At 41.7% G+C, this 14,305-nt stretch overlaps 1 protein-coding gene across 1 annotated transcript in view; it reads left to right on the forward strand.

The window, feature by feature from the left end:
• Positions 1-14,305, forward strand: part of UBE4B (ubiquitination factor E4B) — a 133,807-nt gene that overhangs the window by 3,024 nt on the left and 116,478 nt on the right. Inside the window, exon 2 of the mRNA XM_007942610.2 lies at positions 9,559-9,745. Coding sequence (XP_007940801.2) covers positions 9,559-9,745 — 187 coding nt within the window. The remainder of the gene's footprint in view (positions 1-9,558; positions 9,746-14,305) is intronic.

Here is a 14,305-nt window from a genome sequence, read left to right on the forward strand (position 1 = left end):
TAATTTTGGTTTTCTTCTTTCTTCTTTGCTCTTGATGAGGAGAGACCCATCGTTGCATCTAGATGGCAGCTTGCTAGCTTTTAAGATCCCAGTCGCTACTTGCCAAAGTAGGAGGTGGAACAATGTTTTGTATAGTATGTTATGCCAATTGAGCTTGATGTTCCCTGCGACTATGGTCCCAAGCCTGCCCGTCACTCTTTCTTGAAAGACTGATTGATTTCTAGGTACTCTCAGATCTTCTAGAGAACTAGACCTAAAGGCCTCCCGATATCTCTTTCTCAGTCTCATTTACTGATTTCCCCTTGTGTCCCCAACTTCAGTTGAAGGTGTGTTGTAGGGCTTCATTCTCAGACTTCTTCATCTCTGTCTACACTTATCACCTAGATGATCTCATCTATCTCATGGTTTTAAATATCTGGAGGCTGCTAGCTCTCAGTTTCATCCTAACCTGCACCTCAGTTTTGTATCAGCTTGGCATCTCCACGTGCATGTTTACTAAGCCTATGTCTAAAAGAATTTTGATTCATACTCTGCACCCCATTCTTATCATCTTCTTTGTCTCAATAAATTTTTTATGTTTAGTTGTTTAGGTTGAAGACCTTGATGTCATCTTTGGCTCCTCCATTTCTACCCCACTCTGTGTCCAATCTACCACAAATCCAATGAGCACTACTTTCATGACCTCCTGCCATGACCTTCACAGCTACCTACCCTGGTCCACGCCATTGTCTGCACTCCCCGGATTATTGCGATAGCTTCCTACATAGTCTCCCACCTACTGTCTTTCTCCCATACAGTTTATTCCCTTAGCTGCCAGAATAATATTTTTAAAATGTAAAGTCAGATGATGTCAGTTTTCTGTTTAAAACCCCCTGGTGGCTTTCCCAAACCAAAGCTTTTACAGTGGCCTTCGAGGCCCATATGATATGGCCCCCTTCTTGCCTCTGACCTCATTGTTGACTACTTTTTTCCTCACTCCAGCCCCATTGTTCTTACTGTCTTTGTACATGTCAAGCTCATGCCTACCATACATCCTGGACACTCCAAGGCTCATATCATCCCATCTTTCAGGACTTTTCCAGGTGCCTCCTTACCAGAGAGGCTTTTCAGTCCACTTTGTATGAAATCATGATGCTCTCTCCCTTTTATAACCTACTGTTCCTTCCCTACTTTATTTTTCTTCATGGCATTCATGACCACCTGACATTTATATTTACTTGGCTTTTGTCCTTTTAGCCTCCTCTAGAATGTGAGCTCCATGAGAGCAGCAAATCTGACTGTTTGATTTACTGTGGCACTGGGTGGGTGTTGAATGAATGAATGAGTGGCTATCTGAAGAGAAGTCAATATCAGGAGTCTGGTCACCATCAGGAGTCTGAAATATTCTCTTGGTTTGAATAGTCCTTTAAGTAACTTGTGTATGGCTTGAATATGCTCCCTGTCCCCACTTCCTTTATTCATTTCTCCCATCAGTTAACATATACAAAGCTGCCAGTGTACTCAATGCTGAGGATACAACAGTGAAGGAGGTAGATGTGGTTTTCTCATGGAGTGTCCATTCCACTGGGAGAACAGACAGCAAGTAAGAAATAGGTCAGATATTTACAGACCAAGACAAGTACTTAAAGGCTGTGAATAGGGGACTGTTACATAAAATGAATGTGTAGGAGAGGGCTATGCTAGATACGGTGGTCAGGGTAGTCCTCCAGGAGGAGGTGACTGTTAAATTGAGAGTAGAAAGACCAGAAAGAACCAGCCATGCTGAGAATTAGAGAACATGCTCCTTGGCTAAAGAAAGTGCAAATGGCCCAAGGTTTTAGTAGAGCTTAAGATGTTTTAGGAAGTCTCAGTGTGCCTGCAGCCTGAGATGCACCATGAGGAGCCGGGAAAGGTGGTCAGTGGCTCTCTAAGCCGCGGCGAGGACTTCTTTTTATTGCAAGTTTACTGGGTTTAAGCAGGAGAGAGTGATTTGTGTTTTTAAAAGCATTAATATGATTATTGCATGGAGAATTAATTAGATGGGGAACTATGATAACATGCTTTCTTATCATTTAGGGTTGTATTTTCCAAGTAGACATAAATTTTTAAAAATCATGTATTCCTGATATTTGCATAAATCGAAAGGAAAATATCAGCTAAATAAATTGGTTAAGATAGTGCTATAACTTGTTCCTATTCAGAGTTCAGTTGTTGTAACTTACTTTGCTGTTAGGGTTTTTGATGTCTAGTGAGCCTCACTCAGAAATGTCCTCTGTGCCATCGAGAGGATCAGTGATGCAGCACTTTTAAAAAGCCAAAAAAACAAACTCACCGCCGTGGAGTCGATTTGCCTCATAGCAACCCCTCCTTGGGTTTCCGAGGTGGTATCTCTAAGGAAGTAGATTGCCCAATCTTCCTTCTGAGGAGTGGCTTTTAAAAGACATCCATAAAAGAACTAAACTATTAGTAAAGTTCTCTTACGCTGGCTTTTTTTTTTTTTTTCTCCTCCCCTAATGGATCTCCCTTTGTCCACTCTGGCCCATAAAGGCAAAGGGCACATATTTCTTTTTTTAAAGCCTTCACAAGTTTTAGATATTTTTTTTTATGGGTGTATTTTTATTTGCTAAAGCTGGCGACTCTACATTCAAAAAAGATAAGAGTCAAAGGTTGTTAGAATAAGAAAGGATCATCTATCCTGATTTCCTAATTTTTACAGATGTGAAAATGGATAAGCTGTGGTGTGTGAAAGAACCCACTGCTAGCTATTTGGTCTCGCTGGCTGCTTTTGATTCTGCTTTGGAAACGTTGCTAAACAAATCTCATGGCCCACCTCCCTCAGCGTCTCCCCACAGTAGTTTGGTTTCTAAGGGAATAGTTTGTCCTTAACGTTGTTACCAGGATTTTCTTCCAAGCCATGGTTCCATTCTGGAAGTTTTGAACCTGATACTTTTATATGTTTTAATGGGTTGACAGTGATAAGAGGCCGCTGACCATAAATGTGACCAATTGTAAGACACAGATTCATTTCAGAAATATTAAACCATTACTGTATTGTTTTTCCTTTGGCCAGAGGAGCAGAGAGATACAAATTTGGAGCTCCTCTGCTTAACAGAGAAAACAGGAGATTTATGTATTGTTAGGAGGTCAGGCCCTCAATTTAAATAGCTTTTCCTGACAACCAATTAGGATGTGATCTTTTGAGTTTAAAGTGGTATTTCACAGAAAGTAACATTACCTCTGAGTCTAGAATGTTGCCAACTTTGCAAAGACATTTTCCTGGTTACTAAATGCAGAGAGAAATAGTTACTAAAAGGATCAATTTTCACATGTGCAGGTGTCTGCTTATCAATATTCAGATAACAGGTAGAATAAGATTTTATTCTCCTAATGGTCCCACTTTATTTCATACATTTCTTCTAAATGGCTTTACTGTTTACCTTTGTAATATTGCAGCATCCTGTCCCCCACAGACCTTCCCATTGTTCCTTTTGTTAGCAACTTGGGAAGGGATGACTTCAGATCCCAAGGCAATGGCCAGTGTTAGAACTGAGTCAGAAATCTAAAACTTGTGAAGGCTTTAAAAAAAGAAATATGTGCCCTTTGCCTTTATGGGCCAGAGTGGACAAAGGGAGATCCATTGGGAAGCTGTTGCAAAAGTCCTGGTGCGAGATGGTGGTGGCCTGGATAAGGAGTGGGGGCAGGGGGACTGAGAAGAGAAGGTGGGCTTGGGATGTACTTTGGAGGTAGAAATAACAGCACTTGGTGATAAATTGCCTGTGCTTGAGGAAATGAGGGGAAGGGAGGAGTCAGTCAATGTGGACCCTGGGTCTCTAGCTTGAGTAATCAACTTGGGAACAGGTTGTTGTTGGGTGCCATAAAATCAATTCCAACTCCCAGTGACCCCATGTGACAGAGTAGAAATGCCATATAGGGTTTTCTTGGCTGTAATCTTTATGGAAGCAGAGATTGCCAAGTCCCTCAGAACCCTGGGTGGGTTCAAATAGCCAACCTTTCGGTTAGGAGCTGAGGGCTTAACTATTGCACCATCAGGACTCCTTGGGAACAGGTTGGGGTTGGGAGTTTCTGGTCCACTTCTCCACTCTTTATCCCACTTAAATGTTCATGAGAGCAACACTTCATTCATTTCTGCCCAAAAGCAATTCTCCCTTGAATGATGAAATCTTCCCTTTCTCCCCTCTCTGTTCTGCTCAGATCAGCAAGTGTTGACAAGCCTGTTACAGACCAGGTGCTGGGCTAGCCTGTAGGGAGAGGAAGATGAGTAAGACAGAGGCAGCATGGTGGAATGCAGTGGTGCTCAAAGGTTTTGGTCTCAGGACCCTTTTATACTCCTGTAAAATATTGAAGACCGTAAGTGCTGTCATTTAGGTGTATTACATCTACTAGTATTTAACCATAGTAGAAATGGAAACTGAGAATATTTAAAAGCATTTTTAAATACTTTAAAAAGAATAATAAAACATTTCATATTAACGTCAGTAACATTTTTTATGAAAAATAACTACACCCTCCCCCCAAAAAAAAATTAGAGACAAGAGTGGAATTGTTTTCACTTTTGCAGATCTTTTTAATATCTCACTCACTTGGAGACAGCTGGATTCTCATATTTACTTCTATATTCAATATTTTGCACAGGCCCTGTAACCTCTGGACAGGTCTCCACTGGACACTTGTGAGATAATGACAGTAAAAAGGGCATAGGTCTTAGTATTAAAAAAATAGTTTTGGCCTCACAGGCCCACTGCTTTGGTCTTGGGAATTCCCTTTGCCCAAGGTCCCCAGACTGTTTGTGAGTAGCAAGAGCACAGACATTAGCACTATACTGCATGGGCTCAAATTCCAGCTCTGCCACTTCCTAGTTGGCACGGTACCTCACTTCTCGGTGCCTCAGTTTGCTCATCTATAAAATGGGCATATTATTAGTGTCTACCTCAGTGGGTTTTTATAAGGATTAAATAAATCTTTATAAAGTACTTAGAACAATGCTGAAACATAGTAAGTACTATATAAATGTTTGTTACATCAATAAAATAAAACCTAATTCCTGCACTGAAGGAATTTAAGAAAACATGAATAACCAAATTACTCCTGAGTTTTGTGTAAGTTCAATGATAGATGTATTTGCAGCAGAAACACAGATAGGGAAGGGTTCCCAAGCTTTAGGGTCAAGAAGCGTATACTCTTGTCTGAGAATGATCAAAGGAACAGATTTCCTGCAGTGTTAGAATGACAGAAATATTCTTCTTCAGATAAGGTCAGTCCAGTTAACGTTTGTTTTAATTTTACATTTTCATCTTTTTTGTTTGTAATGAAAAGAGTGTGACTAGGTTAGTTGGTTTATTTCTTTGATGCCTTGTCATGGTTGTTACGTATCTTCACTGCCTGAGACAGAGCAACAGGCAAATGAAAGTTTCTTGACTGGTTGGATTAATAACTCTGAAAATGTGGGGAAAACATTTCTGTGATCACTGGGATTTTGGGGCACATATTTGTAACCACTTCATGACTCTGGAGTATTATAAGGAAGAAGTGGTGAATTATATTTTTATAGCAATTAACTAAAATAAAGCTCTGGTGTCATAGTACCTAAGGCACTTGACTGCTAACCTGAAGGCTGGTGGTTCAAACCCACCAGCCATTCCTCGGAAGGAAGGTTGGGCAATCTACTTCCATTGTTATACCGCCTTGGAAATCCAAGGAGGGGTCGCTATGAGTTGGGTCCGACTCCACAGCATATGACAACAACAACTAAAAGAAAAAACACCTAATCCTGAGAGTGATGATAAAATTTGTCTTAGTGTAATTCTTTTTTCTTTCTCTTAGTGTTTTAGTCAGTTAACTTAGATACTTAAAATTTCACCTGTTTAAAATTACCAAGTTACACGTTACTGTTAGGTGTGTCCAGTTGGTTACAACTCATAGCAACTGTATGTCCAGCAGAATGAAACACATACCAGTTCTGCACCATCCTCATAATCTTTGTTATGTTTGAGCCCATTGTTGCAGCCACTGTGTTAGTCCATCTCACTGAGGGTCTTCTGCCTTTTTCACGGACCCTCTATTTTAGCAAGCATGATAACCAAGTTATATAGATTTAGTAAAATAAAAACAATTTTACCGTCTGTGGCAGTTAAGTTTGTGTGTCAATTTGGCTGGGCCTGTTTGAGTGGCTGGGCAGCTGGATGTAGTATTCCCCATGATGAGACTGGTAATCATCTCCATGGTGGAATCTACTGTGAGCAGCTGAATAGCTGCCTGTGGCTATGTGGTCTGCTTCCCATATATGAGAAACAGCCTTGGGAATGGTCTCTAGCTTATGGCCTGCTTGAACCCTGCATATAGCTGAGTCATTGTTCAGCAGCCTGCCATGCTCTGCTGATCCTGGGACTTTCAGTGGACTTGAATGAATGGCTTGCCCTGTGGTTTTATTTGTCGACTTTGGCCTGTCAGCCTCAGCAGCCAGTAGCTGCCTGAGTGAAGAGATGCCTCTAGCTTCAGTGGGCCAGGAGCAAGAGGCAGAGCTGAAGCCTAAGGTCGAGGGGCTTTCATACAGCCCCCAAAGCCTGGCACTTTGAATTCGGACTGTAATTTGAACTGTAAGAGAATAAACTACTATTTGTTAAGGCCATCCCATTTGTGGTATATTCTTTCAGAGCGGCACTAGGTAACCAGAACACTGTCTTTTAAAGTACAGAAGTCCAAAGGTGGCACAAATGGATAAGTGCTGGACTTGGACTACTAACTGAAAGGTTGGTGGTTCGGACCTACTCAGAAGCACCTTTTAAGTAAAGCCTGGCAATTTGCTTCTGAAAGATTATAGCCTTAAAAGCTCTATAAAGCAGTTCTACTCTGTACACATGGGGTCACCATGTGTTGGAATCATCTTTTTTTAATTTTTTTTTTTTTGTGATTTGGTTGAAAGTTTATAGAGCAAATTCATTTTCCATACAGCAGCTCACATACACTTTGTCTCATGACATTGACTGCAATTTCCCACAATGCAACACTCCCCTCCCACTTCCTCCTCATAGTTACCTCTTTCCTGTGTCCTTCCCTCCATGCGCTCCTGCCCCCTGAGCTGTCTCTCTGTGCGTACACAGCCCTTCTATTCTCCCATGATTGTTTTCTCCAAGGAGTGTATCTTTCTAATGTAATTGTTCAGCTCATATGCCTGCATTTTGTTTGACTGGAGGTCATAGGAGTGGGTTCAATTCCAGACTTGAGGGACAGCTAGTCTCAGGTTTCACCAGGCTCTATAAGACCAGCAAACCTGGTCCCTGCCCCCCCCCTTTGTTTTCTTATAAATAATTGTGAGTCTTTTTCCACATTGTTCTCCCTCTCTATTCAGGATCTCCTATGTAGATCTCCCTCCTAGTGGTTGACAGTGGTAGCCAGGCACCATCTAATTCTTCTGGTCTTATAGTCATGTAGGCTGAGGATAGCATAGTATACCAGTCCCTTGGACTAATGGTTTCCATGAGTCTTTGGTTTTCTTCATTCTTCTTTGCTATGGATGAGGAGAGACCCATCATTGCATCTAGGTGGCAGCTTGCAATCTTTTAAGATCCCAGTAGCTACTCGCCAAAGTAGGATATGGAACAATGTTTTTGTGTAGTATGTTATGTCAGTTGAGCTTGATGTCCCCTGTGACCATGGTCCTGAGCCCACAGGTCCAACTACTTGTTCCCTCTGGGTAGCTGGCTGTGGACAAAAAGTGACCACAACCTTGTCCCTTGTTAGCTTTACTATATACCTGGAAGTTTTTACAGAACATAAAAATACACTTGTAGAAACATTTTCTGCAAACCCTGTACATGGTCATGGGCACACTCCACCCTACATAGACATACCTAATTGTTCAGCCTGACCACCCATCTATCCACCTGTACGTACATCAATGTTTGCCATAACTCACAATGCAGTACTGTATATACAAAGGGTTCATCTTTGTTGTCTGTAGATCTTTCTGTCTTCCTCTTCCTGAGTTCCCCCATGTTGATAGTCACATTTGGTATGTTGCCCTTCCCTTTACTCAAATCAATACTTGTCTCTACCTATCTAGCTAGCACTTTTCTCCCCCCTCCCCTCCCACCCCTGGTAACCAACAAAGAAAATTTCCTTTCACATATAAACCTTTTCTTGACTTCTTACAATAACAGACTAATAGCAATCCTTCTGTGATTGACTTATTTCACTCGGCATAATGTCCTCCAAGTCCATCCACGTTATGCTGTGTTTCACAGAATCTACATTATTCTTTAGTGTTGCATAGTATTCCATTGTGTGTATGTACCATAGTTTAGTTAGTTTTGGAATCATCTTGATGTCAACTACCAAAATGCTTACAGTTACAATTAATTGTGAATTACAACTCACAATGTCAATTAAGGAGACTAGATAAGCAGAGGTGATAAAGGGATTAAGATACTGGTTTTTAAAAGTGAGGTGGACAATGGAATACTATGCAACGCTAAAGAATAATGTAGAATCTGCAAAACACCGCATAACGTGGATGAACTTGGAGGACATTATGCTGAGCGAAATAAGTCAGTCACAAAAGGACAAATATTGTATTAGTCCGTTATTGTGAAAGTTAAGGAAAGGTTTATATATTGGAGGACATTTTCTTTGTTGGTACCAGGGGTGGGAGGGAAGGGGAGGGAATGCTGTTAGATAGATAGAGATAAATATTGATTTGGGTGAAGAGAAGGGCAATGTACCAAATGTGAGTGACCAATGTGGCAGCATTGAGGATGAGAAAGAGAGAGTTACATGGGCAGTACAAACAACAAATATGAACCCCTTTGCAAATACAATACTGAGTTGTCAATGAAAGCAAACATGGGTATAGGGACGGATAGATGGGTGAACAAGCTAAACAATTATGTATGTCTAAATGGAGAGTGTATCCAAGATCATATACAGGGTTGGCAGACAATGGGCCTCTCGAAGAGTATGAAGGGATGGACACTGGGAGGAGGTAACTATGGGGAGGAAGTGGGAGGGGAGCTGCTGCATTGTAAATTTTGGTCAATGACATATGAGACAAAGTATATGTGAACTGCTGTATGAAAAGTGAATTTACTCTGTAAATCTTCACCCAAATCCTAATTAAAAAAAAAAAAAAAAAAAGTGAGGTGGAAGCTTGATATAATACTGGTACACTGAGTTATCTTCAGTGAGTACTTTTTTCTCAAGGCATATTTAGTAGTTAAGCTCTTGGTTAAAAGGATCCCTGGTGGTGCAACAGTTACGTGCTTGGCTGCTAACCAGAAGGTTAGCAGTTCAAACCCACCACGTGGCTCCACAGGAAGACCTGGTGATCTGATCCCGTAATAACTACAGCCTCGAATACACTATGGGGCAGTTCTGCTCTGTTACCTGGGCTCACTATGAGTCAAAATTGACTCGATGGCACCCAACAACAATAAAGCTCTTGATTTATTTAATGCTTTTCCTTGATCTGTTTGGTTATCGATAGTTTTAGTGATGTTATTCTTAGGCAGAATTATGTTCCCGCTGTATACTTATGGAATGCCCTTTTTTTCTTCCATGTTGTAGATTCGACGGAGGCGCCTTGCACGACTTGCTGGTGGGCAGAGTTCCCAGCCCACCACCCCGCTCACCTCTCCCCAAAGGGAGAACCCTCCAGGACCTCCTATAGCAGCGTCAGCCCCAGGCCCCTCCCAGAGTCTCGGTCTTAACGTCCACAACATGACCCCAGCTACCTCCCCAATAGGTGCATCAGGTAAGGCTTAGCTTCATATCTGAGATGCATTTACACTTCTAATCCTAGCTTTCTACTGAATTTACAATTGTATTATTTGCACAGTCAATTAAAAGGAAGTGGACATCAATTTTTTAAATTTGAAAGCATTATTAATATTTATTTTTAGATATTTTGTTAATATTTATTAATTTAGATGATTATGTGTTAAAATCAGTTGTTTTCTTCTCCATAACTTTTATCTCTTTTTTCCCCCCACAAACTTGGGCAGGTCTTATCTCTGATTGCAAGATGATTAAGACTGAATTTTGTTCTGTGACTTTTTTTTAACTTGATTGATACTTTCTTTTAAAATAAAATAATCTGAAAAATGCAAGGTTAAATTCATGGTCAGAATGACAAGTGTTTAATTATGGCCCCCTGTATTTTCATTCTACATTGACACAGAACTTTTTCTCTAAATTTTCAGAGTATAAAACTTCACCTGATGATGCTTTATAACTATTTCATTGACGACTCTTTAACTATGGTTAAGATTTATTTCTTGGGAAATTATGAGATTGACTCATGCTATATTTTTGGAATCGTTTTCTTCTTTCTAAATGAACTTTTTTATTAAATATAATAATTATTTAAGACTCTAGTTATGAAAAAGCAGGTGCTAAGAAATCTGCCTTAACTATCATGTCGTTTAGTAATTTCATATATGGTTGTTAGTTCTGCAGTTATTTAATATACTCTGTTTTAGTAAATCTGGCAAATAATCTGTCTGCATCTGGGATTATTTGTCACTTCAAAGGAAATGCAGAGTTTCTGTTACTGTAACTCCTTTATTGGGCCTCCATACAGACTCCTCCCACATAAATATAAACACATATATATAATATTGTTAATTATATAAGAGAGAGAGTTGGGCCAAAATATCATTTCGTAATAACCAGTACCTTTGCCTGAAGTGTCTGGGTCCTTTGCACAGCTTCTTTGAGAATCTGTGGTGGTCTTCTGATGAGGATGGAGGATTCACATTCCACCTGTGACTGTTTTTGCTCTCTTCCTTGGAAACAGTGATGTCTGTCCACTGTGATCAGGCCTTACCTGGAACGCTGGAACCTATCCTTTGGAGTACATCTGCAAAAGTCGTCAAGCAAGAGACTCAGAACTCTGCATGCAGGGTCTTCAACACTCACAGCCTCAGTACCATTGTCTCTTAGGAACCTCAGGGACGAACTCATCATGCCCTTTATCCCTGGCAGTATCAGTCACCAAGTCTCCCAAGTATCATCTCTCATCCCCTAGCCTCTAATCTCTACATGGTTTGCTACGTATCCCTTCCTGACCCCACCTCCACCCCACCTTAAGTTCTGAAATCCTCAAAATCATTCACCAGCAAAATCCTACTCTGAACGTTCCTTCCCCTCGCTGCTCTGCATCTGTGCATCATCGCTGTCTTGTACCACTGTGTCTGGGGGTTGGGTTTGTGTCTCTTTTGCTCCTCATTTCCGCTTCTAGACCATTCTTCCTCCTTCCTAAAGACACCTTACTTTTAATCTTGAGTCATCAACTATACTTCCCACTCCCCTTCCCTGTTGCAGCTATCCTGGGGAGCCCTCCCCTATCTCATTCTGTTCCCTCTCTCTCTCCAACACCATTTCTGCCCTAATTCTTACTGATTTCAAATCCATGTAGAGAAGCCTTCCAGGACTCTGACCTATTAGTTTCTTGACCTCCTCTTCTTTAGTGACTTTGTCTTCTGCCTAATTTCACTTACTCACTGCCATGTCATACCCTAGACCTCAATTATTTTCCAGCCACCACCTTGAGCTTTCTAGCTTATTCCCTCTTGTGTCCAAATCCAGTAGTCCTTCAGCCCCCTCCCCAAAGCTATAATCCATTGATTCTATCACCTTTTCATTTACCTCCTTATACCCCCAGCCCTTTGTCCTCATTTCTTTCCTTGCTCTACTTAAATTCTATATTCAGTCACTCTCCTCACTCCCCTCTCTTGTCCCTCTCTTATCCTTGTGTCACCTTGTGTTGTTTGGTTAAACCATGATCCTGATTAAATTCCATTCCCCACCTACTTTCTAACTGCACCTGAGCAGTTGAAAAAGGGTAGAGAGAAACTCAGAACCATGCTACCCCTCTCATTACAAATTCATGGTCACAACTCAAGTGGACTCCTAATACTAGCAAGCAATGATGCCATATTTCCCTGTTCATTCTCACACCCACCAAACAGCTGTTTCATATCCCCCTTCTCAAGTCTGCAATGCTTTTTTCCTCATAAACACTCAGCTCATGGACTGTCTTCCTATTTCACTGAGAAAACAGATGCACACAGAAGAGAACCTCCGTAAGCTCCCGTCATCACATCCATCTACCTGCCGGCATATGTGTCCAGTTCTTGTCATGCACAAGCTGTTCCTGTCCCCTCTACAGCCATCTCTTAGATCCCATCTCCTCTCCCCTGCTCAGACATGTGGGGGCAGCAATCCCTGTCTCTCTCTCTCTCTCTATCAGTTTTTCCATCTTAACTGGCTGTTTTATAGTGTATTCACATGCTATTACTTCTCCCATTATGAGAGGAAAAAAGGGTAGTTCTCTTGATCACATTTCCCCTGCCAACCCACCCTATATCTGTACCCTCTTACAGCAGAACTTCCAGGGTGAGTTGCTTGTCCTCTCATTCTTTTTCTGCCTTTTCACCCTCTATTGAATCCACCCATTCAAGCTTTGGGTGAGGCTTCCCATGGTCTCCTTTGAGTGACTGTCTGATCTGACCTCTCAGCCTCATTTGATATGGCTTTCACCCTCTCCTGTCTTCTTTTGGCTTTCAGAACACCACACTCTCCTGGTTTTCCTTCTCTCGACCTTTTCCTTTTAGTTCTCTGTATGGCTCCTTTTCATTTCCCTGACTTCTAAATGTTTGAGTGCTGGTGCTTAATAGTGAGCCTATTGTTCTCTCTTCTATGTTTATTCTCTTACTGATCTTATCTGGTTTCCTGGCTTTAATTTACTGCTTCTAATCTGATGATTCCTGAATGTATGTCTCCAGATCAGTCCTATTCCCGAACCTCAGACTCATACATCCAGTGACATACTTGACATCTGCACTTGAATGTCTCATAAGCATCTTAGAATTAACATGTCCAAACTCAAGCAACTGATATTTCCCCATACCTCTTCTCTCAGGATCTCATTACGCAACTGACAATTCATTATTTTTCATTGCGTTAGCCTAAAACTATTATATTTTCTCTTTACCTTATACTCTAGATTGAGGATTGGCAAGTAAAAGGCCAGATATTAAATATTTTAGGCTTTGTAGGCCATATGGTCTATGTCACAACTCTTATCTCTGTCACTGTAACACAAAAGCAGCCATAGACAATAGGTAAATGAAAGCACATGCCTGGTATCTGATAAACTTTGGCCCACAGTCTGTGGTTTGTTAACCCATATTCTGGATCCATCAGCAAATATGACCTGAATCTGCCTCTTCTCACCAACTCCATGGCTGCCACACAGGGCCACAGCACCACTATTTCTTGCCTAGCTTATTGGAGTGACCTTCTAACTGGCTTCCCTATGCCCGTCCCTGTTCTTCTTCAGTCTATTTTGAGTATAGAGCCAGAGGGGGTCCTACTAAAATACATATGCAGGTGTCTTAGGCTGAGTTTTCTAGAGGAGCAAGACCAGTGAAGCTTGTGTGTATGTGTATGTATGTAATATATGTATATATATATGTGTGTGTTTGTGGGGGGAGAGAGAGAGAGAGATTCATCTCAGGGAAGTGGTTCACACAGTTGTAGAGGTTGGCAAATCCCAAGTCTTGGGGTAAAACATCAAGCTGGAGGCTTCTCCTGACTCATGCAGGCTGTTAATTCACAGGCTTTGAAGATAGTTCCCAAGATCAGCAGGCAATATGGCAGGCCACTGATTCACCTTCAGATAATGACAAGCCAGATGCAGGATCCCAAGCAAAAAGCTTTCCCATATATATTGGAAGTGGGCCACACCCTGAAGGAAATTCCCTTTCAGCTGATTAACTGCTCATAGCATATCTCAAAGTAGCAAGTGGGAAGAGCAGGAGAAAGGGAATTAAAAGCCAGGAAGCCAGAGGGAAGAACAATCAGCCAAAGGGATTAGGTGAGGAACCAGGACAGAAGAGCAGTCAGCCCCGGGGTTACAGGAAGGAGAGACAACTCGGGGACACCCAAAGTAGCAGGCGGGAAGAGCAGGAGAAAGGAGATTAAAAGCCAGGAAGCCAGAGAGAAGAGCAATCAGCCGAAGGGATTAGGTGAAGAGACAAACTCAGGCCCGCCCAGAGTAGCAGGCCAGAAGAGCAGGAGAAAGGGGATAAAAGCCAGGAACCCGGACAGAAGAGCAGTCAGACCCAGGGTACAGGTGAGGAGAGACAACTCAGGGATGCCCAAAGCAGCAGGCTGGAAGAGCAGGAGAAAGGGAATTAAAAGCCAGGAAGCCAGAGAGAAGAGCAATCAGCCAAAGGGATTAGGTGAGGAGAGGAAACTCAGGCCCGCCCAAAGCAGCAGGACCAGAGAGCAGGAGAAAGGGGATAAA

This window comes from Orycteropus afer, unplaced genomic scaffold, assembly GCF_000298275.1.
Source record: "Orycteropus afer afer isolate SDZICR_OR568_19922 unplaced genomic scaffold, OryAfe1.0 scaffold00094, whole genome shotgun sequence".
Lineage (NCBI taxonomy): Eukaryota > Metazoa > Chordata > Mammalia > Tubulidentata > Orycteropodidae > Orycteropus > Orycteropus afer.